This window comes from Excalfactoria chinensis, chromosome 1, assembly GCF_039878825.1.
Source record: "Excalfactoria chinensis isolate bCotChi1 chromosome 1, bCotChi1.hap2, whole genome shotgun sequence".
Classification (NCBI taxonomy): Eukaryota; Metazoa; Chordata; class Aves; order Galliformes; family Phasianidae; genus Excalfactoria; species Excalfactoria chinensis.
Window position 1 is genome coordinate 76,441,837 of NC_092825.1, and position 26,686 is coordinate 76,468,522.

At 46.5% G+C, this 26,686-nt stretch overlaps 1 protein-coding gene across 3 annotated transcripts in view; it reads right to left on the reverse strand.

The window, feature by feature from the left end:
* Positions 1 to 26,686, reverse strand: part of VANGL1 (VANGL planar cell polarity protein 1) — a 40,455-nt gene that overhangs the window by 12,841 nt on the left and 928 nt on the right. For 2 of the 3 annotated variants that reach the window (XM_072357727.1, XM_072357714.1), the window contains exons 2-4: positions 20,429 to 20,707; positions 19,201 to 19,327; positions 15,688 to 16,295 (exon numbers count right to left, since the gene is read on the reverse strand). In XM_072357727.1, the coding sequence (XP_072213828.1) occupies positions 15,688 to 16,295; positions 19,201 to 19,327; positions 20,429 to 20,511 (818 nt within the window). In that variant the 5' untranslated portion in view covers positions 20,512 to 20,707. Of the gene's footprint in view, positions 1 to 15,687; positions 16,296 to 19,200; positions 19,328 to 20,428; positions 20,708 to 24,556; positions 24,603 to 26,686 lie in introns of those variants that run through there. The other variant, XM_072357719.1, reaches the window with a different exon arrangement.

Below are 26,686 nucleotides of genomic sequence, written 5' to 3' on the forward strand. Positions count from 1 at the left end.
GGCAGTTATTTGCAAAGTTCACACTTACCAACAAAGCCTGTCATAAAGAAAGCAACCAAGTACTCTCACGCATGTTACAACATAGGAAAAAAAGGGAAGAATAGTAATGTGGGAAAACAGACATGAACAAATTAAGACCTACATTCAATTCTCATCGCTGCCACTGATTCAACGTGTGTTCTCAGAGGAGCGATTTAATTTTCCCATTCCTTGTGCTAATATTAACTCCTACATCACACCCCAGTAATTCAAACTCACACACGCTGCCTCTGTCACTCTCCCCATCTCGTTGCCCATCTCCCACCCAGCAGCGAATGAAGTCGATGCAGCCCATCTCACCTATAAGATGCTGAGGAAAACAAACAAATCCAGACTTGCTCAGTGTGTACCTTCCTCCTTCACTGCACCATAACATGTGCAGCATCATCTGTATTGTTAGCTGTATACTTTTAAGATGATCAGTTGAGGCTTTAAAGCAAATTCCATCTTTAGGACAGATGCAAAACACTCCACCACACTAACTACAGCATCCTCTGGGAGCTTTATTCTTCAGATACCACTTCCAAATATCATCTCATATCAGGTATGTTAAAGGCAATTTCCTTTAAGCACTCGGCTACTGATATGTAATGAAAGCCACTGTTTAATCAGGGAAATAATCTTCCTTTAACAAAGACCTGCAGGTGGACAGCCCCAACCCACAGCCAGTTTATTTTTCCCTGCCAAACTCCCAATTCCTACTGTGGATTTGTTGCAGCTCCAAAACAAGATTTCACAAAAGAAATCACGGCCGCAGCATATATTTCCCCTTCTGCCTGCACTCAAACACCATGTTTTTCCATGTCTGTTTCCCAGGAAGAAAGGTGAAACTTGATGTGACATTTGGAAACAAGAAGATAAAAGCAAGAACAGTTATACCCTGCCAGTGCAGGGCACTGGTTTCAGACAGCGCTGGGACATCAGTGGCAGCAATGGAAATGTTTGGGAGGTGCTCCACTGACCAGCTGGCTCTGCTGGGGCACAAGAGAGAGTAATGCACTTTAATGCATACGCATTTCCCCTGTGCTCCACAGAGGCTGTTATCACAATGACACCAGTTGTTCCTACCCCTCAGTGCCTTACCTACCCCTCTGGCTCACTAGCACACACGTGCCCAGAATCCAAACACAATCAAGCAGTTACATTACAAAACTCAGCTGTTGCTGCGCTGAATATTAAAGCCCTGTTATTTCCTACTGGTGCAGTTTCCTACATTTCTATTTAGGAAATCTCTGGCTCCCATGCAATCCATCACAGGCCCACCAGGTGAGGGGGACAGCTGGACTGGGACTCTCCAAACTCTCTTTTAAAGAAAAGAAGAATTAAAGAGAAGGTGTTGTGGCTGAGAAAATAAGAAGGGTGACCATAATAAGCCAGGGTGAAGGGCAGGCTGAATCAGAGCCTTCTGGGCAGCGTCGCTCAACCTTCTCACCCACATCAAGAGGAAACCTCACCCTGCTGCAGGTGGGAGCTGCAGAGCAGCAAGCAACCCTACAAGCGATGTGGCCATCCCTGGCACAGCCGAGGGACCCAGCGCACTTGTGCACCCACAGCAGCCCCTAGAAGCGAGCTAAGGAAGCCTTGGGCCTCCAGCAAAATGCAGTTCTTTGGGATTTTTCCACAGCAGGCCAGACGCTCTGCTGCCACAGCAAACAAGGTGCTTTGGTGGCAGCCTCCTCCACACCCACACACCAGCTCCGCCAGGAATGGGAACTGGCAGCTGGCCCACAGCCTGCACTAGGAGGCCTTTCCCTGCAGAAGTGTCTCGGGAGGAGCTCAGCACCACATTCACCCACTGCATCCATTCACTCTGCACTTCCGCAGATGAAGGCCTCTTGTTTCAAAAGAATGGGGAGAGGTGGGAGGAAAAGGAACAGAAAGTTTCAATACCAGACTGTCCATTTAGGGATGGCCAAAAGCAAGGACCTTCCTTGTGTCCTGCAAAGAGCATCTGGCAGCCAAACGTAATTCAGGCATAGCAACAAAACACCAGAGCCCAAAAAAGGAGATCAGGATGTGAAAAGCATTTTCAGGCAACAGTTGAGACTCGAAAACCTGCGACGTAGAAAAGACCTGTCACGCAGGACCACAGCCTTGTAAAGGCAGCGGCAGTAAAATCCTACTTTTGTTGCTTTGCAATTTGTGCAGTTTGAAAGAGGTTTGAAATTGTTTTTATTATCTTCATTCTTCTCCTCTTGAAGAAGGGCCGTGTCAAAGCACGCTGCCAGCAGGGAAAGCAAACAAGCAGATCCGGCAGCAGTGCTGCACACTTCAGTGGCATTTGGCAGCAGAGAGATCGAGTCCTTAACAAACAGCAATGAATTAACTTCTGTGGGATCTCCAAGGAAATGGAGGAGGGGACCTACGTGACACAAAAGCACAACAACAACCACCAGCTTTTCCCTGTCAAAAGATAAGTCATGTGCAACCTGCTCGAGTACTTGTTGCTACACGGGATTTTGGTATCTGAGCTCTCGACACTGTGTCAGCTCACTCAGAGGCCATTTTGGCTTTGTATTTGCCTTCCCTGACATGACTGCATCAATACTGAAACTGCTTGTAGAGGATTTCCAGGCAACCAAGCCAGTGCTATACTGAGAGCACAAGGACCAGCTTAGAAGCTGCTGCTTCCTGGAAAAATAGTGCTGAGTCTTCTGTAGTGGTGGCAAGATGGACAGTAAGAAGGGGAGTGGTGAAAAAGGAGATTAAAGTCACACCTCTATGCTCAAAGTTGCCATCATACGCAATAGACTGCAGTGCTGTCACTGATGGGGTTTTAGAAGCTTCACGCGTTGCTTGCTGAGCTAGGAAGGCAGCTTGCCACGGCTCTGCTACCCACTGTTACCTCACAGTGTTGCAGCAGACACAGACCTAAACACACACCTAGAAAGAACTAAGATGTTTGCTACCAGATCAAAAACTTCCTTAGCCTGCCATGGAGACAAAACCCACAGCATCAGAGCTTAGGGCGAGCCAAGCATCCAAAATCCACAGGGAGAGTCAGAGATTGGTGCTGTACTAATTGAAGGCTGAGCGAGCCCTGGGTTATTTCACTAAATGGCTCCCAACACAGACTCATCTCCTCCAAACGTTTTTTTAAGTGCTGCAAAACATACACACGACATCAAAACAAGCCAAGGTCTCTGGGCATGCTAAATACATGCCACAGCCAGTTGGGAAGCTCTGGCACCTCAACAAGAAGCTGAGCAAGAACTGCAGAGAGCAATCCACCATGCACAGTCAGCGTTATCTTACAGGCTGCCTTCAGCCCACAGATGCATCAGGTCGATCCACAGCAAGCTGCTGAGGTCTCCTTACTCCCTCTGCGATGAGATGCCACACAGAGATGTCAAGACAAGGAACTCCTTCAGCAGCCTCACCAACCAAGCCAAGCAGAAAAATACCTTTTGATCACCATAACTACAGTGGCATTTCAGCCTGGTATAGCTGGGAGAACAAGACCGCAGCCCCTAGGAACAGGAAAACCACATTCTCTTGTCAGGCAACCACAACTGAAGTCTCCACTGGGCTCAGACAGGAGGCAGGCAGGCACAGCTCTCACTCCCCTAAGGAGCAGGCATCGAGCTACCAGGACACAGTTTGTTTTAGATGTGAGCTAACAGACAGTTTGTATGGAGTGCATGCAAACATAAACACAGCATAATGGGCTTGTCCCACAGCCTTCCATCAGGATGAGAGCAGGACAGCAGCTTATTGCTTTCTTAGTGGGGTTTCTGTGGATTGTTTTTTCTTTCTCCTCTTCATTAGCAGCCCTTGGGCACAAAGGAAAAAGGAAAGGACCGCTGCCAGTCTACTACAAATCCTGCTCTTATGCTGTAACCTTTTTATTTGGAAGAGAAGCTGTGAGTATAGAAGTGGGAATTTTTAAAACATGGGGTTTTATACAAGGGTACGATCAAACTTGTTAGAAAAAGAGTCTGCTCCTTTAAATGATATGACCCAACCAAGCTCCTTATTTAATACCTCCCTGAAGAGCCCTATAAAAGTATTCCCAGGCCAGCGCTCAGAAGATGCTGCTACAGAAGTACGGAGTGCTAAGTTTGAGCAAGCAGCTATAAAAACCCAGTAAACCCACAGGCATGCTCCCACTGCAATCTCCTTCTCAGAGGCTTTCTAGCCTGATATTTCAGCAAGTTAACTGGTCTTTAGAACACAAGCAGTTTTTTCCCAGTCACATTTACTGGCAAGTTTCAAGGCCCAGTTAGGATGATTTACTGGGAAAAGCAAGTCACTGTGCTGGGGTGACAGCACTAGCACTACACCTCTTCCTTTCCTTGGTAACACAGCAAGCACACCACAGGACACAGTAATGAGGAAGGCACAATCACAGGGATACCTGTTAGCCCCGTCTTGACATTCAGTGAACATAAAAGATAAGCAGCATAAACCTCACACGGGTTTTAGAAACAAAGGAGGGCCTGAAGCACAAAAGCAGCTTCCGATCAGATGCAGCAACCACTTTTTCCATGAGAAAGGAAAGGCTGCAGCCCTTGTTGAGTCCAAAATCATGCTGGGGTTCACTGCCTGCAGTTTTAGGATGCCTGATGGCACAGGGTCAGCTCAGGTAACCAGGAGGTTTGTCCTTCCAGGCCCCTTACAGAAGAGCAAAGGGCAATCTGTCGGTATGTGGCAAAGGTACACTGCAGTCCTTACCTCAGTCCCACCATGAGCACGCGTCAGGAGGGGCTGCAGGACCACACATAAAAGGGCACCTTGTGAAGGGCTGAGCTCCTCCCACAGCAGCCAGCTGCCAGGAGTGTGGGCCACAAGGCAAACCACTCTCAACCTCCTTGCTAAGGTCGCAGGGGGGAACAGTGTGCCTGGGGAGCTTCAAGCACTCCCTCAACATGCAAAACCATGTGGTGTAGCCCACAGACAGCAGCACTGTTTCAGGCTGCTCTTCTCAGACACTAACAGCCTCATGAAACACCCTAACAGCTCTCAAGCTGGATTCTTCTATCCCCTTTGACCAGATGCGGGGCATTCAGACAGATGAAGGCACTACCTTTCCATCTCAAACCCAATCCCATGCTCTCAGTGGCCAACGGTGGCTGAATTGGAACCTGACAGCAGCAGCACAGGGATCACAGCCCCAGCTGAGAATTGGCTTTTCAGAACATGCTGCTAACACAGAGAGCAGCCGGTTTCTATGCCACAGTTTTGCAGAGTGGTGGGGTGTCCTCCAGGGAGCTAGCGAGAATACAGACTTGCTTATTTAGGGGAAAAAGGGAAACAGCTACTGGCTGCTCACATCGACGCAAAACCAAAGCTGTGAAAGGCTTCCTTTATCTATTGAGCAAATTGGAAAGGTAGGGAAGGAGAGCAGAGAGAAAAGAGCATGGGGGGACAACTTCAGTGAAAAGATGACTAGAAGAAGCTGCTGCTGAGCTGTCCCTGTGAGTGAATCTGCACAGCATCCTTACTCTGGGTTAGGATACCCAACAGAAGTACAGAAAGGCCACTGGCTTCCCCAGCTGCAGCTCAAGTAGCTCCTCTTGTCCATACCCAACTCTACACAGGCTGGTGACCAATCCACAGACACTGCTGAAGTTGATCTCACAACTACTGCCAACTCAAGTCTTTGAGCATTAGGATGATTAAGTAGATTGAAGAAGTTGAGCTGGACTAAACCACCCATCCACAAACACAAACTACAGAGCCATGTAGATAACACAGATCAGCTCAGCCACTGAGCTTGCTGTGTGCCTAAACAAGGTTTTCTTGAGAAGGTAAAAGGAGAATCAGACACTTGACAGGACAATTTCTTGCAGCAGCAGCAGTTTAAGCAGTGATATGAAACCATGATCAAGCATTTCATAGAACCACGAAGGTTCTCCAACCACAAAGGTTGGAAAAGACCCTTCAGATCATCTAGTCCAATCACCAACCCACCCCCACCATGCCGACTAAGCCATGTCCTTCAGTGCCACACCAACATGTTTCCTGAACACCTCCATGCACAGTGACTGCACCACCTCCCCAGGCAGCTGTGCCACTGCCTCACCACTCTGTCTGAGAAGTCAATTTCCTAATACCCACCCTGAACCTCCCTTGGCACAACTTAAGGCGTCTCTCATCCTAACATTTATTCAACTGAGGAGTGAAATGTGTTCTTCGATATTCGATAATCCAGCACAGAACTGCCAGTACCAAACTCCGTTTGCATGAGCTTGTCCACTGTGCTCTTACCTCAGAAACTATAAACAAGAGTTTATTAAATGACAAACAAAAAAATAGATCCACCACACACAGAACTCCCCCAAATTCTTAAACCAGCATTTCATTCAAATGTAATTTTAGCACAAAACATAACAGTTTTAAAGAAAGGAAAGTAATTGCCTCCTATTTCTTCTTCACACCCATCAGGCTGTATTAGATAACAGCATCAGCTGGTGAGTTCACAGTTCATCTTTGAAAAACACAGATAAAGTGTTTGGAGGGAAGCTTGACCTCTTTTAGAAGTGTGTACACACCTGAAGTTACACTTAGGACTGTAAGAGTTTTGAACAAGTCCTAAGGCACAGGGGGATGTGACCCTAGCCCCGAGCCGTTTCACTGCATGCAGACACAGCGTGCCCACTCCTAAAGCACCCAGAAACCTTGCAGCAGCTGCACACAGTGCCCTGGATTACTGCTCCCAGTCCCTGGTACTGATGTATCTGCAGCAGCGATGCGTCTCCTCTCCCCATCACTCATGGACACTATGCCTCTGGTTAGCATGAGCCTCTGAAAAGATAACTAAGAATGCAGGAATCATCACGTACAGCAAGGAGTTTCTAAGAGACACATTTTCAGAAGATAATTTAAAGCTTGAGCATGCAACATGAAAGGCCAGAGCTTACAGACATCCTGCATATACTACACAGGAATTCTTCAAGTTACATTAATAGTTACAAAGTACTTTCTTTTCTTTCTTTATATTTAATGAAAGCTAAGAAATGCAATTTTAATTCCAAGCAAACAACAGAAAGAAAGCAGTCAAAGCTTCCACTGGCAGCAAAACCAGTGCAGCAATGGGACTTTTCAAGGGTAGATGGAATGGCTCACCAGGAAACAAGCAAAATGCTGCACATCAAGGAACATCTGATCCAATCTGCAGCTCTGCCCAAGCAAAGCCAGCAGCACCCAGAGATTCTGCAATTGCTGCGGGCACACGATCCATGCTTCCAGGCTGAGCATCTCTAACCCGATCCCTTCACTAACCTTTGATTTTTAGGGAACACAAAGAAGCCAGCAGCCTTCACGTTGCACTTTAAGTCGTTCCTTCCACGACAGTCTGCCAGAACGGTTCTCCCAAAAACATCAGCCAAAGACTCAACCTGATCTAAACCGTGCGAGCAAAATTTAAACTTAGAGGTACGCTTATAAGGGTGACTGCTGGAGGGGGAATCGAGCTAGATGTGAAAGTACTGCCCTCAGATTTGTGGCCAAAGAATCTTCAATTACCACCCAACTCCTTATTAACTCTTCCCTATTCCTTCAGGGTAGGTAGTTTCCAGTTTTCTTAAACATTGTTTGGTTTCTGCTGTACGAAGACTGTAAATTCTTAATTTCTTGCACTTTAAACAGAAACGATGCCTCCTCCTTTCCCCCAAAGGGCATATTCCTTTGCAGAATTTCACCATTCACCACAAAAAAAAGGCGTCTGTTAAGGGTTGAGGGGGTGGATTTTTTTTTAATTTTTTTTTTTTTTCTCTAGCATTTGAAGATAAAAGCATCTTCGTGGCCACAAAATTTGTTCAGCAGCTTAGGGAGACCATCTGTCTCCGTGGGTGGTACACACCAGCGACTTGGAGGGCAGAGGCAGCAGGGGGGGGTGAAGAAATTACATGGCAAATGTCTTAGTTGCAGGGTAGGCTGGACAGCCTGCTGTTGTACTGCCGGACACTGGGAGTTTTGAAAGACAAACCAACAAGAGGAAAAAAAAAAACCCCGCAGATGAAACCAGTGGCATTTCCATCCTCATCATTCATCAGAAGGACTAACCCAGCAACTTCCCATTACAGCAAGTCATACTGTACTACTGTACCGGCCAAGGGAATTAATAATTGACTACGAGCCCCCTGCTTACAAGCATGCTTGTAAACGTTTAAAGTATTAACTATTCCAACAATGCGAGAGCGCTCCAGGGTGCAGCAATGACCCCGAGCTACCAGCTACTGCTTCTTGCTGCATTCACAGGAGCAGAACACAATCCTTACCTGGGCTGTGGTCTACCGTGCCCAACTCCAAGCTCCTCCTGCAGAAGGACGCAGCACAGCTTGTGTGCATGGGTAGTGTAAATGCAGTTTGGTTTGTTCTGAAAAGCACCAGCCCAGGAGTTTGTGAGGGTTCGTGTTTATGTTGTTATTTTATTGGCACACCTGGGGCTTGTGAAATACAACCCTGTATTACTGCAGCACCTCACATAAGGCTCCCCGCAAGCACAGTGGAGGGATGCACAAAAAAGCAAGCAAGGCAGCCAAGATCAAACAAGAAGGGAGGGATAGCAAGACGACTGTGGGCCCTTCAGTCTCTTGAGCTGTCATCTTTATCAATGTGAAGAACAGCTCTGCGTATAAAGCCGTATATAAAGCCTTCTGAAAAGCGTGCACAGAGACAAGAAGCTAGGAAAGCATGCTCCCTTCAAGAAAAAACAGAGCCCTGTCAGACTTCACCACATCAGAAGTTCCCAGATGAGCAGTGCACGCAGTCAGAGATACTGATGGTCCATCCCAGATTTCCAACCCCACACCTAATGAGAAGCATCTGGCACTACTGGAGCCTGCTGTTCACTACTGTCACAAATAAACATCCTCTTAATGAGGTGTTACTCTGACCCAAGTAAGAAGTCCTCGCTGATCTCTGCTGACAACACACCCCGCGCACCATCAGACAGACCCTTATAAAACAGAGGCATCTCTGCTATAACTCATCCCCAGCATCAAAGCAGACTTCCCTCTGCTCTGCAGGGAACAGCAGGCAGTATTACAGAGGCTGAGGGAAAAATTGCTTCTCCAGTTCCACCAGTACCCTCACAGCAACAGCAAACAGGAAAATCGCTCTTGGTGGCAGCGTTCTCCTGGAGGCAAGTTATTCAAGCCCAAGAATGGAAGCGTAGGGATTCAGCCCAGCCTTGAAGAAAACAGGCTGAGCTAAAAATCACAAAAAGGCGGTTGTAAACACCCGGTTATGTGAAATGCTGCTAGGGACACTGGCTTGGAGGTCATGTCTGACACCTCTCTTTGTCGGTGCTAAAGAAGCTGCTCTGGAGCATAGTCAGGTTTTTTTCGGTAACTTCACACTTGAGGATGCAATTAACACCCATTTAGCCAGAACATCTTGGGAGGAGAGAGTACTTAAGGCTGGTACTCATCATGTTGGGTGAAAACGGAGGAGAATGACAGTCAAACAAATGCTCATCACGGCGCTTTGCATGGAAATCACTCCCATGTCAGACGCCATTCTGACGGACTGCCCCTTTGCTGCCATCTGTCACACAGCAACAACGTGCAAGGGAATATTGGTGGGAAGGCTCAACCTCTACTGCCATACCACCATCAACATCCGCCTTTGATGCTGTGGGCCAACACAGCAACGTATCAGGCACTTTTTTCTGTATCAAAACAGAAAGCATTCCATAACTTGAGGTAGCACTGCACTGCGCCCTTGCAGCACCAGATGGGGTTAACAGTGCACCGATGTTTGGTTGGTGCTGAGGGGCCAGGCTGGACAGCTTGGTGGAAAGAACCACAGCCATGATGGTGCAGGGAAGGGAGCAGGATGCACTGCAATCTGGGCCAGGCAGACTGCAGGTTGGACACGCCTGGGCTACAGGAGCTGGTGACAGAATTGCTCTGCAAAGTAGCCTGTTTGTGGAACACAGTGCTGTAGGGAGCTCCTGTAATCAAGGCAGTGGCACAGTTAATAAGATGTTTTGCTACGGAACAGGATACAAATTCATCACCTCAATCTCTCTCATCATAGTGTTTATCCCTATGGATAACAGTAAGGGTTGAAAGACAAAAGAGGGCTAGTTAAGACTAACTCCTCTAGTCCCTGGGAAGGCAGGCCCAGCAAACCACGCACAGGGTAGAAGGAAGGAGTGTGTAAGCCCAGACAGTGTCCCACCAGATTTATCACAGCAGACGTAGAGTTGCACCAATGTGTTTTGCAGTCACACTTTTGACCACCCAACTGGAAACAGAAATACCCTGCAAGTGCATGGGATCAATCACGGTCAAAATGATCAATGTAATGAGATGCACATTAGGAAGCTCCTTCACCAGAATGCAGCAGGGTTTCAGCAGCTTTTGCCCCGGGTAAGACAACATCCAGCCTCCTAAGCCCATGGCTAAGCTGATACATTTATCCATGCTAAAAAAAATGGAAACAAAAGGTGTAATAAAAGCTTTCCTTTTAGATGGCAGGGAGATTTTAGGCCAGTACAACCCCAAGAGAAGTGTTGATACAACTCCAGGAAAGTGCTCTCAATATAGCTGAAATGCTGACCAGGTTTTACTAATGAGAAGAATTTCACCCTTGATAAGGGGGACAACACCTAGCTGCTGCAAAAAGTGACCTGCTGCATGAAGAAGCTTCTTCCCAGTCCTTAATCCCCTTACTAGGGAAAACTGCCCTGGTGGTGCAAAGGGATGAACATAGACCTGTAAATACTGAGCCTAGAAATCACTTTTGTAATCAGTAGGTTCAACAGATCCCAGAATGCCAACCTTGGACCAAAAGAAGCGTCGGTTTCTACCACACAATTCTGTTTTCAGCTTTGCTTTGTACTGAACATAAGGGTTCATGCACCACCTATGGAACAGCTGCTCCTCTGCCTCGGTTCAGCCAAGAGACAGGCTCCCCTTCCAAAACACACTTATGTATCTATTTTGTTTTGTGAGCCTGTACAAGCCACAAGATTTCTCAGTAAGATATGGCTAACTCCTTGCAGGGAAGATGCAGGCTCTTCAGAGACATACACCTGTTTCAAGGAAGCATCTGCTCTCTTCTTGTATTTTCAAACCACAACTCAGCAAATAATCATCCAAATACAGATGGTAAACACAAGGATGGATGATGCTCTAACAGACATTTTCCATTACTTCTCAGCACTAAGCTTCTCTTGATTATATGGACAAGAAACATCAACCAGCTCATTTCAGTCTGCAAAAGCTGTGTCCTGACACTGAAGCTGTATGGAAGGCTCATAACCAACTTCCCAACTTGACAGTTCCAAACAAACTATCATGGCCATGCTCCTCATACTAATACTGCGGAGAGGAGAAAAACCCACTCACAGACATTTCTAACCTCAGAAAACCAAGACTACAACAGAGCCACATTCGGTCTATGTGTAGGATCACTAATTACCGTGCATGTTTGAAGTTGTTCACTTTCCTGAGTTGTCCAGACCAGCAAAGCTCTAGGGCTATTCACTAGAGAGAAAAGGATTGTGTCCAGCACTTGAACTTGAAGAAGAGGGTTTTCTCCAGCAACGCCCTATCTACGTTATTTCTAAGCTATCCAGAAGGAACTGAATTATGGATGATAAATGTCATCCATGTCCCAATAACAGCAAAGCAATCAGCCTTTCAACAGGAAAGTTATCTACTGTCACTCTTCCCCACCTTTGCTCCCTTTGATCTTGCTTCCAAAAGTCTCACCAGCATCCCCACCCAACCTCTCCTATGTTTTCTCAGGCTTTACTTCCCACATCTACTTCTCTTCTTACCTCTCTGTCCATCCATACCCCCCATAAAGCATTCCCCCCAACATGGCAACCCCTCCTACTAGGAGCAGCGGAGCAGTCAGTAAGTTGAGACTTGGCACTCTGTTCATGGGGACTCCAATTTAAAGTTTTACCTCCACCCGCCAAACCCTGAGTCACTGCCAAAGGGAATGCTCATTTTGGCAGCTAAAGTCTCCCAAAAGAAAAGTTGTAGCCAAAGTGCTGGAGGTGGGACCAAGGCGGTCTATTAATAGGTTAATTACAATATGAATTTGGGGAACTACTCCCAGATATGCTTACCCTCCTGGACTCAGGGCCCTCGGGGTGGAATGGAATATCAAACTCAGCATATTCAACTTCTTAACTGCGGCGGGAGCCAAGGAGGGTGGAAAATCCAGTCCATACTCTACCTAGCAAAAGCCATGGTTTTACAAAAGAGCAGCTAAGCTGTTGTTTTCTTCCTGTCTCTCTCCTGACAGTATCCTCACACTTAGCAGCTCTCGGCCACATTAGAGAAGAGGCAGAATTTGAAAACCTTCACATTTGACTGAGAAGATACCAACAGTTTCACCACAGAAACAATTCAAGGCGACTCAATGAAGCATAAGTGCATAAGATTTTCCAAGTCTTCTCACTACCAGCCTCTGGAGCCTGTTGGACTGCTGAGGATGGAAGACTCCATGGAGCAAAATGCTGAGGTGCTTGGGTGCACAGAGAGGACAAAAGAATAAACCAAAGCAACAACATTTTGATTTCAGAAGGCAATCAGATTACTGTGCCTGTTGAAGCATGCTTCCTCCTTCCAGGCAGTAGACCACAACCTATCTATGACCCCTTTAAAAGGGTTGAGGTGAGGCAAGCGTTTACAACAGTCAACAGAAAGAGCCCATTGGCAGCAACAAGTAGCATGAACATACCCCATCATAGCCATGACCATCTCTCCAGCACACCCATGGGGCTGCTTCTTCAGTCCTCCTGAACGCATCACCCTTTGCACATCTCTTTGCACATCAGGACTCACGTTCCAGTAGAGCAAACCAGCCAGATGTAGAAGGCAGCCCTCTATGACATTTTATGGACAAGCATGTAAGAGCCTTCACAGACACTTTGCAAGATAATGCTACAAGGGTGTCTGAGTTGCCAAATTTCTCTTGTTTTGCACAAACACCTTGCAATCTTAAGCTGTTAGAAGATGGAAACAGGAATTTCAGTCATTTCTTATAGTGCTTATCACGCTGGAGTCATGCTTCATATCAAGTCCAGCTGCTTGTGCCATCTGCACACAAAATAACTCTCCTCTCTTGCATTCTGCAAGAGAATGTGTTCTGCCTTGTCTGTGACACACTTGGCTTCTAATCAGATCTTCAAAGTCTCACCTCTACATTAGCGAGGATGTTAAAATCAGCACAGGCTCAAAAACATGTTAAAGAGCTGCCAGAAGTTTGGGAAAAAGCAGCACTAGCTTACCATTCTTAGACACGCTTGGCAAGACTCTCCTCTTCAACACAAGATGCTGCAGAAGCATCTACATTTTGCATGGTTCAGATTTGATGCGCCAAACAAAATTGCTATCAGCTTGCCAACAAATGAGAAATCACTAATTTTTCGTAGATGTCTGATTTTACTAGTCCTTGCTGCTCTCCCATTTCCCAAGGCATTCCAAAATCTTTCCATAAAGAAAACTGCTTCAAAGAGAACACTGTTTCTAATACTGGTGCTATTAAGTATTAAGGCCTTGATTCTCAAGCAAGTTCTTTGTCTACACAGTTGTGGTTACCCACACCGTGCAACGTGACAGAAAGCTTAACTAGATGGCAGAGGTCTTTGGTTACAGCAGATGAGGATCTGCTTAGACATGATAGTAGGCACAGAAATACAGAACTGCTTACCTTTGGAAAGTCTGTAAGATCCTCAGGTAAGCAGATGAGATCCCTCACCTCCACTGCCAACCCTTAGCTGAGGTCTGAGAAGGGGTGGATCCTGGCTCCATCTCTTCTGGTCACTCAGGTGCACAGCATGCACCTGAGTTCCATGAGTTGGCCCTGCCTTCCTACGAGGTACTCAATCACAGATTCACACCATGGAATAGCATTTCCACTACACATGGTTAAAGGCAGACAGGTAGACTTCGGCAGAAGGAGGATCTGAATCCCTCCAAACACAAATCAACAGTTAACTACCATGCAACCATCAAACCCTCTCAAGTCAAACCCGCACTTGGTGCGAATAGGTAGGCATACACACACAAATACTGAATTCTCAGTGCACAATTCACTTCTGTGAGAGTCACAGGCAACGCCAAGACACAAAGCCACAGTACAAGGGAGCTCTTTGATTGCTCCCTCCATCTCCCTCCACTTTTAGATGAAAAAGTTGCCCTGGATCTGCCACCTACCACAGAGGAATTCGCAAGTTTAAAAAGAAAGAAAGAAAGAAAAGAAAAAAGAAAATCAGCAGAGATTACTCTGCTTTTTAAACTGCAAAGCTGACCTTTGGGTAAAACAACTGGAGTGCTTCCATTAGAAAAAAGGGACTCTGCCACACATTTTACAAAGGAAAACCAGTGGTGTCCAGGAAACCACAGGCCTTTCTCTTAAGCCAGGATCAGTATCCAGGAGTCAACTCCCAGACTTGAGCTTCAACCACTAAATATGCTTCAAAGCAATTCCATTGCAAAGCTAATAACTGGAGACTGTTCCTACATCCACTTAAACCAGCAGACACTAATCTCTCCATCTGCAATAAATACGCATGCCATAGGGGTCTGGACAAGATAAGTGGAGCAGCTGTTTAAGCACGCATACAGTCTAGGGAATCAGCTTCAGAGCAGACAGGGCACAGGCATGAAGAGATTTCTAGACATCTTCACATGACACAGCAACTAAGGAGACTGAGATACCCATTCGTTCTTGTATCTCTGTGGAATGAAGCATTAACCTCAGGAGAAAGGCTGAAGCAGGCATGCATACCAACTGCAGACTGCACAGCCCTCAGACACTCCTAGATACATCTGACCCATCAAAGCTGGTCAACACAAATGACAAAAAGAGCAGGCACCATCATGAATCGGGACCAAACCAGGTGCAGTACAGTACCACAAGAAAACAACAAAAGCACAAACAAACAAATAGCCTGTATCTACATGTGTCCCAGTACTCATTCAGTGTTCAAGCTGCTGGAAAGTTCTGGCTGCACTGAGGCTGCTTCAGAAGAAGTCTCCCCTCAAGCCAATGCAAAAACACAGTCAGAAAAAACAGAGTCCCAGGCCACTGAAAGCATCCGATGGTGCAGATACATGCCTCACCCTTCAAGGTAGTCCCCACTTGTCACAAAAACAGGTGCCAAAGCTCGAACACCTGAAAGCAAACATTTCAACCAGTTGCCAACACCTCACACAGGATCTGAATGGCAGCGCTCTGTCTGATGCAAGGGATGTTTATTCAGGTTTCTTCCACAACTCCTGGCTGTGCAGGGGAGGACAGACAAGATGCGTTCTGCATTTTAGCACATTAATTTGCTGAATGTTTTCTCGCTTATTTCCTTCAGCCCTTGCCACATGAATGCAAGGAACTTGCTGGCCAGTCAGGAGGCTCTGAACAGTGATGCTATGATGTGCTGTCAGAGAGCATCTGGTCCATGCAACCACAGAGCACAACCTAGCCTCAGCTACGTAAGGAAGCCTCTCCTCTTTACTCCAGGCAAGAAGACAGAGAAGGCCTTTAAATAAGCACCTCATTGGGCTTAGCCCAGTGACCAACCCTAAAGTTGAGCTATCAGCACTTTTCATTCTCTGTCTGACTTAAGGGGTGTTTATTCAGGTTTCTGAAGCAAGGACAACCAAACCCAATTTGGTAGCATTCAAGAGACTAGGATTCCTCTATGAGGAAAATTCAGAAACAGGTGATTGTACCTACCTCAAGTGCCCCAAGCTGTAGTATCGCGATTCTCCATCTGTTGAACGAACAACCTTGACAGTAAACATGGGCTGCAGCTGCCGTAGCTCTAGCAGGACAATGGCCAGGTAGTGAATGAAGAGCAGCGCATCCACCAGAGACACTGCATACTGCACTATTCCTTGGTAGTTGGTGTCCTTTGAGTCCAAGATGCGAACGCCATAAAAAAGCCAGTAGGAAAACACAAACAGGAAGATGAGGACCAACAAGAGGGCCCGGAATACAAACACCCTTGGTATGTCTGCCTTGGGCCGGCGGAAAAACAGAGCCCAGGTCCCAATCAGAAGAATGAGGAGTTTAAATGCCACAGAGATGAACAGTCCCTCACAGACAGTACCACACGGCTCCAGATCATCCCGCCACAGGATCTGGGGCAACAGAATGAAGGCGATGGGGGTAAGGAAGACGAGGAGTCCGAGAACAGCTGCCACTGTTAAACCCAGGTAACGTTTGCAGTCCAAGCCGACACTGTCCTCCAGATCCTTACTGATCCTGGCTATGTCCTCCTGGGAAATGCTGTGCTCAGAGGTACCTGTGATTGCTGTTGTGGTCTCACCCCAATTGTCATCCTAAGAGAGGAAAAGAGAAACAAAACCAACAGTGAAACAATCGGGTTATTTCTACCAGGTCTTCTATTCTTCTTGCCTGGAAAAGGATTGCTATGTGAGAGTTCAGTCTTCCAAATAACAGCAACAACTTCAAAATATTGAACAATCAACCCTGAAAATCAATAAGATTCGGTCCAATTCAGTGACTATAAATGCTGAGTGGTAAAAACCTGTAACTGTAGGGCAGGTAGCTCAACTTTCTTTGCCACTCAGTACATCTCAGAAACCCTTTTTCCAGTACATATAACTAATAATACGACATAACTTTTGGAAACCATAATAATCATCAGGTCCCACGTGAAAAACCAAGGACTAGCACTCTGCCAGCCCGTGAATTCTGTAGTGCATCACAGAATCACCTGGAAGGGAAAGTTCCATTTCAGCATTTGACTCACAGCTGCTCTTGAAGTGACTCATGCCCAAGACGACTCCTGGTACTTCTCACAAATACGTACCAAACAACGTCAATGCACGTGTTTTGCTGCTTCACACCCAACACCTTTGTAGCTCAAGGCTCATTCAGAACTGCATATTTTGCTTTTGCTCTCACCCTCCCAAATCTTTCTTTCTGCAGCCTCGGTCGTTTATAGGATTTACACCTTCTCCCAGACTTTGGCAATTACATATGCTGACCTAAGCACTTTGTTTTAAAGAAACAGACATCATTTTATACACGAGACACAATACCTATAGACATAAGAGAGCTGCAGGAATGCAAGACATATGGAGTTTCCTACTTACCACGTCACTTCACTATTAAACACTATTCATCTCTTTATAAAAGCTACAGGAAAGAGAGGCTTCAAGAACCTTTGGGAGAGCAGTAGACAGAAGCAGTAAGAACTGCTCTGAATAACTTTGGTAATTTAACTTCCAATGCACTTCAACACCTCCCTGCCTACAGGAGTAGGGATTTGAGATAGACCAACCACAAACACAAATTAATCTAAGGGTTTTTTGAGTCACTCCTCATCAAAGCAGAGAAGGGATACCTGTACTGTAAGATTTCCTGAATGGGAGCGTAATCGTGTCTCATTTTGTTTTATTGCCCATGTCTCCAGTAAAACAACCTAAGCATTTCAAGTATTTTATGCTTATGTATCAAATAGCTCCACATGATTTCCTCCTTTTGATTGACTGAGAAGCTTGGGAGAACAGAGAAGGGACGGAAACACCACAGCAGCTTAAGGCTACAGCTTGGAAGAAAACAGGCAACTCTAGTCCTAGTTTATAACTTCAAACAGTTCTTTCCATTCTAAATAGCACAAATATCAAAATCATGCAGTTACATGGAAACACAAATCTAAATCTCAAATGGTACAAGGTTGCTGAATCCAGTCTAGGAAAATCTGCTTCCCAGGAAAAAAGTCTTCCTCATGTATCAACTCAATTTCCTTTGACTTTAAAACACATTGAGGAAGTCTGCATGAAAACACGGGCCTAAAAATTTGCCAGAATATTTCACAGAATCACATAGGTTGGAAGGGACTTGCAAAGATCATTGAGTCCAATCCCCCTGCCAAAGCAGGTTCCCTACACCAGGTCACACAGGTAGGTATCCAGGCAGGTCTTGAATATCTGCAGAGAAGGAGACTCCACAACCCCCTGGGCAGCCTGTTCCAGTTCTCCTTCACCCTCACCATAAAGAAGTTCTTGCACACATTCGTGTAGAACTTCCTATGCTCCAGTTTCTGGCTGTTTCCCCTTGTCCTGTCTCCACACACTGCTGAAAAGAGTCTGGCCTCGCCACTTTGCCCCCCACACCTCAGATATTTATAGACCTGGATCAGGTCCCCTCTCAGTCTTTTCTCAAGGCTAAACAGACCCAGTTAACTCAGCCTTTCCTCACAGGGGAGATGCTCCAGGCCCTTCACCATCTTTGTGGCCCTTTGCTGGACTCTTTCCAACAGATCCTTGTCTTTTTTGTACTGGGGAGCCCAGAACTGGACACAGTATTCCAGATGAGGCCTTACCAGGGCAGAGTAGAGGGGGAGGATCACCTCCCTCGACCTGCTGGCCAGGATGAGAACTCAAAGTAATAGCTGGGACTCTTAAAAACAAATACTTGATTACAAAATAGTAAATGGAAGTACATGAAGTAAGTACACCTGTAGCTACATGAATGCTGTTGTAAGTGCTACTGTACGCAATCTGAATAGAACTTGGCAACTTTGTTTTGAAAGAATAAAGGCGGAGCCCCATATTAAAAAACACACCAAAAATGCAATTCAGGAAGTAAGGAAACATCCTGTATTCTTTGTCTTCCAGCATCAGTCATTCTTTGCCAATGAATGTGCACCTTCACATTAACTACTAGAGCAGAGTGTGTTGGATCCATCCTAGATGCAATCTAAAATAAACACTTTTCTTACTTATTAATAGTGATATATTAGCTTTAAGTTTTGAGGGTTTTTTTCCCCTAAATTCCTAGTTATTTTGCGCAACCTTTATACTTCTTGCCTCCTTTCCTTATTAGGGAATCCTGGCCCTAACGTTTTACACCATGATCCCATGCAAATCAAGACAAAAACATACATACAGGTGAAAGGCTTGACCTGAATATTGCGCAGTGAACTGATGGAAACACATGTTTCTATAGAGCTTGGCAGATAACACTCTCTGGAGACAGAAGCAAATTAGCGCCCCAGGGGTAAGTCATGTCAGCGCTGGTGCTGTCAAAAATAATGCGCTCAGGAAAGACAAAACTGATGAGACCTTAGTGTAATGCATGAATAAACAGTAGCCATAGGTCATGGTAGCGTACTGACAGCATGTGAGCAACATGCCTCTTCCTATTCATGTGAGACGAAGTCATAGGCTCTGTTCCAGAAACCAAGCTCCACATTTAAGTTCTCTGCCTCCTTACCTGGCCTTCCTCTGTTCGAGAAGCATCATTCCCAAGCAGCGGTTCTGCAGGAGGTGTCTGGATAGTGACAGACTTCTCAGACCGACTGCCATCCTTGCTTCGTGGGGATTTGTGCCTGTCCCGACTCCTTTTCCAAACAGAGCAAGAGAAGAAGAACGTTACCAAAGAGTTTCTGGAGCACAACCCGGAACCTTTAACTTACTTGCAGCAGGTGCCCTAAGAATTTGGTTATAGTCATGCTTGCTCACCTCTTGATCAACACTGAGGACTCAGTTTGGGACTAATTGGTCTCTTACTCTAATAAGGTGTCCCACAGGAACACACAGAGGTAATACAAGGCAACAAGACATCTTTCTACACCGTATTCTGATGTTAAAGGAAAAGGGAAGAAAGACAAAGGAGATGTTTTACTCAAGAACTGGACTGCAAGCACAAAGGCTGTTCCATGGAAGAATTCTTTTTCCAACCACGTGGGATAACTGCTTCTGAAATGCAAAGTTATTTCGGACCAACTCAGTTCTAAGTTACAAAGACTGTAAATGGAACCAGTTTTGCTTGTAAAACTAACGATGGAGATTAAACAATAAAAAGAAAGAAGAAAAAAGAAAACGAATAAAGAAAAAAAGAGCATATTTCCTAAGTAATTAGATGTCTTAGAGTAAGAGGTTTTTTGATGGCACTGAACTACCAAAACAGAAAGAGGACTTGCTATTCAAGTTCACAAAAGCCTGCCTTCAAATCCAATCAATGCTGATAAAGGACTTGTTGTGGACTCAAGCACCACTTAAGTCCTGTTAGAAAAAAACACCACCAACAAAGAGAAGTCAGGAGGATGGGGAGGGGAAGAAAGGAAGCCTTATTGTTACACAATAAAGAAATGGTATCAGAATAGAAACAAGTGGCAAGTATCAGTTTAGGAAGTCTGACACGTCTCCCCAGAGACTCTATTCATCCCTCACACTTTAATGCGAGAGTCAAGTGATTTTCTTCCTTCGGATGGTGCTTCTCCGATTTTTTTTAGCCACAAGCAACCCCAGCATACAACCAACAGTTTGAATGTCATTAAAGTAATGGCATAATTGCTTCCTATCTTGTTAATGGGTTCCTCTGGAGGACCCTCGGCACGCAGAGCTGTAGCCCCGTTGATTACATCCTGGCTAACGTTTTATTTCCACAGGACACATCCTAGCTTAAAGTAGCAAGTAATTAAAAATAAGTATTTCCTTACCCTTGTCTGTGGGCTTTTTTGGAGTGACCTGAGTAGTGGGAGTATCCCGAATACGTTGATTCTGTATCCATTGCAGCAGACATGAGGTCCACGAGGATTCTGTTTAGAAACCGAGTTCCTGGTGCTCCCGAGGTGGAGTCCGTGATAAAAGTGCTTTCCTGAGTACTCTTTGCTTCCCAGTCATTAGTGAGGCCTGGTCCTTGGGGAGCGAGTGCACTTCACTTGCAAGGAGTCCTTCCAGGGGCAGGAGTTGGGGGAGCTCTGCTCCTCACGATAGGCCTAGAAAAAACAAACGGGCATGTTAAGCAAAGCAAAACAGGATTCATGCTGTATTAATTCCCTCACCCCCTTTCCACCTGGCCACATGTCACCAACTCATCACACTGTGTCCAGTTTGCAACCTCATCCCAGCTGATAACTCTGCTTCCGGACTGGAGACACACATACCCATTTGCAGAGCTTTAAATAAGCTGGTAGAAATCCAGTCCATTTATCCAAAAAACTGAAACAGCATCAGAAGAACAGCAGAAGAGCTTCGAGCCTTGGTAAAGACTGAGCATCCTGAACACAGATACTCACCCCCAGAACAAATACTACACTTGACTTCCACATCCCCATAATACATGTCCCAAATACCACCAGGTTGAGAATGGCAGCAGTACACTCTGCTTGTTCCTGGGGAAGGGACTGGGGTGTGTGTGACTATCCCAGCAGAAATGCCGTGAACGATCAGACCACCGTGTCTGAACCTGCTTTGTTTTCATAGCTGCAAGGTGTGCCCATTCTACAAGCATTAGCTACTACACAATCGATTGCAGTGCGAGTGCCTCCCTTCCTTTGCAACCTTCGCCTCCAAAGCTAATTCGGGCCTCGAAGAACTGAATTGTATTAGAAGTTATAGCTATATATACACACACTAATCGCACCAGGGAGAGTTGATTAGAGATCATAACTGGCTTATATGGGCCAACGTTTCTTGTGGCACATCTCCATTCGGAACAGAAGCCTAAGTCCTATCTGCAAAGAGAAGAAGAGAGCTGTCTGCTTTGGGATGGGAACACGGTGACAACAGATCAGCCTCTAGGAGTTACACACCAAGAACTTGGAACCCTATGGAGGAAAGAGGAAAAAAAAGAAGCCGGACACCCAGCTACTTCCCAACTCTATTCTGCATTCATCAAGGAGGAAAATAGGAATTAGGGACCAGGCTGGGGGAATTAAGCACGGTGGCACAGAGCAGGGTTTGGCATGGAGCAGTGCTCTCCCATGCTTCCTGTCAGCTGGCTGCCCTTTGCCAACACCAGTGTGATGGAAGGCTATAGGCATGTGGAAGGCTGAGCAGGCAAAAGACTGCTTTAAATAAAATTAAATCCCTCCATTTCTCTCTGCTCACAACACTTTTTAAAGCTGTTAGCAATAAAAGAGTCAACAACTGCTTTCCATCTTCTACCTTCCCAGAGAGGAACAGCAACAGAAACCAAACCTAATACTAAGCTGGCTCCCCTTTCCAACCAGAATTCCTCCACCAACACATCCAGAACAGCTCACGAGCAAGCAGGGAGCCCTCTGCAATGCATAAACCCTGCTTAAGAACCAAGCCTGGGCTCCAAGGGCTTCCTTGGCTCACTGCATGATGTGGAGCTGCAGGCATTTACCGGAAGCCTGAGCTCACCAGGGCTCCCAAGAAGGAGGTGGTGTTGGGGAACCTCTGTACACATGAATTCCTAGGCTGCAAGGGAACATCGTGCCTCAAAAAGCTCCTTAAAGGAAGCAGAGAATTTACAGAGGACAAACAAGAATGGAAACATAAGGCCTGGTTTTGGAAGGGGGGGAATGATGATGAATTTAGACTGTACAGACACAGCAAAAAACAAAGCCAAGGCACGGCACAGTTTGAAATACAGCATCATGACTGTAACAGGAACTAAAATCCCCCAGCCAGGGAGACATGATGCAACACATTAACTCCCCAGATTTGCACATAGCCTGGAATGTACGGCTCCAGCAACAGGCTGGGACTCAGAAAAGCTGTTTTTTAGCTCTGTCCTGCTAGGCCACCTCAGACAGATCCCATCCTTCATGCTCCAAAAAGCACTATTAGACCAACTGTGATGATCACTAAAGGACCTTGTAAGCACTAGGAGTGGCAAATCAGGAATGACCTCACAAATACAAGAGGTGTTAACAAGTATTATGGGATCGATCCACTCACTTTGGCATTACTAGAGAGCAACCATCTTCACAAACATTGCAAAACCATAGAGGAACCCGTGAAGGAGGTTTAAACTCACGCCCTTTTCCTCCAATTACTTCATTTTTTTCCCCCAACTCTCAGACAGAAGATGGAGAAGTCAGAGAGTATTTCAGCAGATAGAAATGGCTGTGAAAAATATGCCCAGGCTTCCTAGACAGGAACCACAAGCACGCAGTTCCAGTTTGGCAGTGGGGGAAGCAAGGCAGCACCGGGCACGGGAAGCAGCCTCACAGTTAAGGCTAATATGGGAGCATTGAGGCAGGCTGGATCATGCCAACTTTCATTTTCTGTGTAAACAAGACCAACGGTTTTGACATAGCTCTGTGAAAAGTCAACAACCGGGCCACCAAAAAACGTTAAGCCTCCTGGAGTGCAGTCAAAAGCAATGTGATGAACTTAGGAACTCGGCACCACCTCCTGGCCCCAGCTGCAGGACGTACAGAGGGCTGAACGGTTCTTCCCACCAAGGCGACTGCGAATAAAACACACCTGCCCGACCTTAGCTGGAAAAAGCAGAAGATGCCTGGCTTTGTCTGCTGCCCTTTCGAGGATGGCCTTCAGGAAGGCTTCCTAGGTTTGTCCATCACAAGATGGCCTAGATTGCAAGCCCAGTCCAGGTAGGATAAAGCAAAGACTCCACAGTGGGAGGTGCACAGTCTGCAGAGAGAACTGATCCAGGTACACTCTCTGCAGTCAAACCAGGCAGGGCACCTACCTCCTAGTCTATGTCATGGCAGGAATGGGGCTAGCCATAGCCCAAGAAAGCTTCTGTGATTTCCGGGGAGGAGATGGGGGGGCCCCCATCAGTTGGGGCCTCATCCCTCCAGAAACAAGTGTGAATGGGTTAATTCAAAGAGATCACTACACCTTCTGCAGAAGGCATGGTCTATTTGCAAAGCACCTGGCCCTGTGTGAAACAAAGCTCCTTTAGCTTCGGGGTACAGCTGCACTGTACTTGGGTTTTGACAGGAAAGATGGTGTAAGTAGCTCCCACCTCCACACCACAGTTCACCACTCTCAGTTGTGTCAACACAATCCCCAGAGAGCAAACAACACCACTGTAAAGAGGAGGAAAAAAAATCATAGTAATCTCCCCCTCCCTACCTTGCCACACTTTTGTCTAGGGTCCTTTCTGTGATCCAGCTCACAGCACAGCACTGAAGAGCAAAGCCAATCCCGCCATGGAGAGTGGCAGAGGCAAACAGCTAGAGGGTGGATAGGAATCTCTCCTCTGTTCAAACAAACACGTTGTGCAAGCGCACACTCTGCTGCCAGTAGGGCTGAGACTCTCACTTTGCCTTTCCCTCGCTCACAGATGAAAGAAGGAAGCTGCTGATTTCATCTTACTGTGAACTCCTTGATGGAAACAATGCTAAGGAGGCCCCAGAGGAGATTTGAGGACCCCAGTCAGTCTAGCAAGAAGCAGGGCCGAATCTTGCACCACAGGGAAGAAATGTAGTTACCCCAAGTATTGAAGGGACCGCTGTAATTACAGTTCCTACACAGCTATGCAACTCATTGTAACTCCCTCTTTTCATTTGCTCATAAATCTCCCAAAAAAAAGTCCTTTTGAATTTCTATTTTCCATGCTGGGAGCCCAATTCCATTTCCAGTGAAGTTCGCTTTGTGATCATCTTCAAGGCAGCACAATTTGGCTCCCGGCCCGAGGGAAATTTAAAGGAGCAAGTTACATCTTTAAATCAAAGAAGGCAAACGCAAACAAGAGCTCTCTTTTACATCCCATGCTTTCCCAATGGATTTCCCCCTGTGGAGCTGAGGCAAACAATTCTATCCCAGCCTAGCTTTGAAACCTTCGCCTGTTCAGTTTCGTTCTTACCCAGTTCAGAACTTGCAACCTATTGCAGTCAACTTACCCATTCGCGCACGGAGTTTCAAATATCCAGAAGCACCATATGGAGTTACACACACATCCAGAAGCAGAAGCAGCCATCAGTGCCCACAAGGACGTGTGCGCGTTCGGTTCAGCACACTGCAGGCCTCACTTCTACAGTAGCCTAAAGAGCAAAGGATGCCTGCTAACGATTGCGCCAAGCTTTACAGATTAAACATGCTGAACCCCAAGAGCCGTGCTAAGGGACAGCATCAGGCTTCAGGAGTAGAAATAATTAAAAGACTGCTAGGCAGTCAGGAAACATTCCAGCGGCAGCACTGACTCTGGCAGCTACAACGTAGTCCTGTTATTCACTGCATTCAACTGAATGCATAAGAGAGATCTATGAGCAATGCCACAGGAACCTTTCGCCTTTGAATTTCCTGAGCGGGCCCCCAGTCCAGCAATGTGACCTGTAAGCACAGAAGTTCACCCACGCCGATCTACTCACAGAGCCAAGGCTCTCCGTTAGTTTTAACTAACCAGGGCCCTTGCTCTGTGGTGATGGATCCTGGTTTGCAAGCCCCTCACCCTAAAAATAAATGCTTAGCAGTCAGCAAATCTAAGCCCTCTAGCGATGTGTTCTCTTTTCTTCACTGCTTCTCACAGGCTCCTTAGAAACAGTTCACAGACCCCCGGGAATTCCCAGCCTCTGGGCTGAAAGCCATTAGTCCACGACAAGGATCTTTCAAAAAGAAAAGCAAAGCCACTTGGTTTATTGAAGTGATCCACCTGCGTGCTTAATCATAACACGCAATAATGCAGGCCTGAAAATTTAGTGGGGTTATCTCAATCGAGAGCAAAAACACCTGAACAAAACCACTTCTGTGGGAGCAGCGTTTCCAAGCACAGCACCTCAATACACAGCCCATCCATGACTTGGGAAGCTTCATGCGGGACCCATCAGTCAAGCCCTTCCCAGGAAGATGCCCTCTGCCCACTGTAAGAAACATGCAAGCAGCATCCAAGTCATCAGTCATGCAAATTATACCTTAGTCGCTGATTGTGTCACAATAGTACAAGGAGCGCAAGCTTTCACATCTCCCACATTACTGGACCTCCAAAAGCACTTCTCCATCCCAGAAACAATACAGGGCAAATCTGCCTTGAAGCTCGTGCTTCAGACTGCCTATCCAAGCAGGCAGTACCCACGTCTCATATTCAGAGTTTACTTGTATCCACAGCAGTTCGATACCAGGATAAAACGAAAGGCTATAAACGATAAAGGTTTCTCTACTGAAAGCATACCCACTCCTTTAGGATACTCTGCATCTTCCTGAATTCTGTTTGGATTTTATTAAGTCTAAAGACCCTGAACAACCCCCCTGGATGGAGGCTCCCTCTGATGCTCTCCTTCTGCTCAACCCATAACGGATGCCTCTTGGACTCGGCAAGAACGAAGGGCAATGGCCCCTGAGAAAACAACCAGCCTTTCAACCTAAATCAAGCAGCTATCGATGAATTCAAACTCCTGAGGTCGTTCTGAAAACGATTTTACTCCCTCCTCCTGCCAAACCTTCGCAGTGACTGCCTCCAGCAGTGCCACGGTTCTGCAGGATAACCGCAGTCACATCGGCTGCGTTTCACTCGTGCACTATCGCGGTTCTCGTGACGGTAAAGCCCTGCCAGGTACACGTCTCCATAGTACAACCAGAACACTGCCGCTGCTAACTCGAACCAAAAGGACAGTAGCAACCACAAGGAGTTCTGTGTTTGGGTGAGCGCCAGCGGGCACAGCTCGAGCACCCGTTCCAAAGCCAATGACTGCAGGGCAGCGAGCTGGGTGCCTGGGAGGCTGGCACAAGGCTGGCAGCCCTTCCAACACCGCGTGTGGCTCATTGCAGAGCATTCCGAGGGGAGGCTTTCTGCAAGGCTCCATTCACCATTTATTTTTCAAAGCTAGCACCGAGTTGACCGCTAAACTAACGCTGGTCTCGGAGCTATGGCCAGACTCCCGCGGGGAAGAATAGCCAAGCACGCCGAGAACCAAGCCCTCCACAGATCACGTCGTTTGCAAATGCTCCGCGGCTCTTCTCAAAGCCGGGACAGCCCAGCGACGTGCTTACAGGTAAACCACCTCACAGCACGCGTTCCACAGCGTACAAACTCAGTG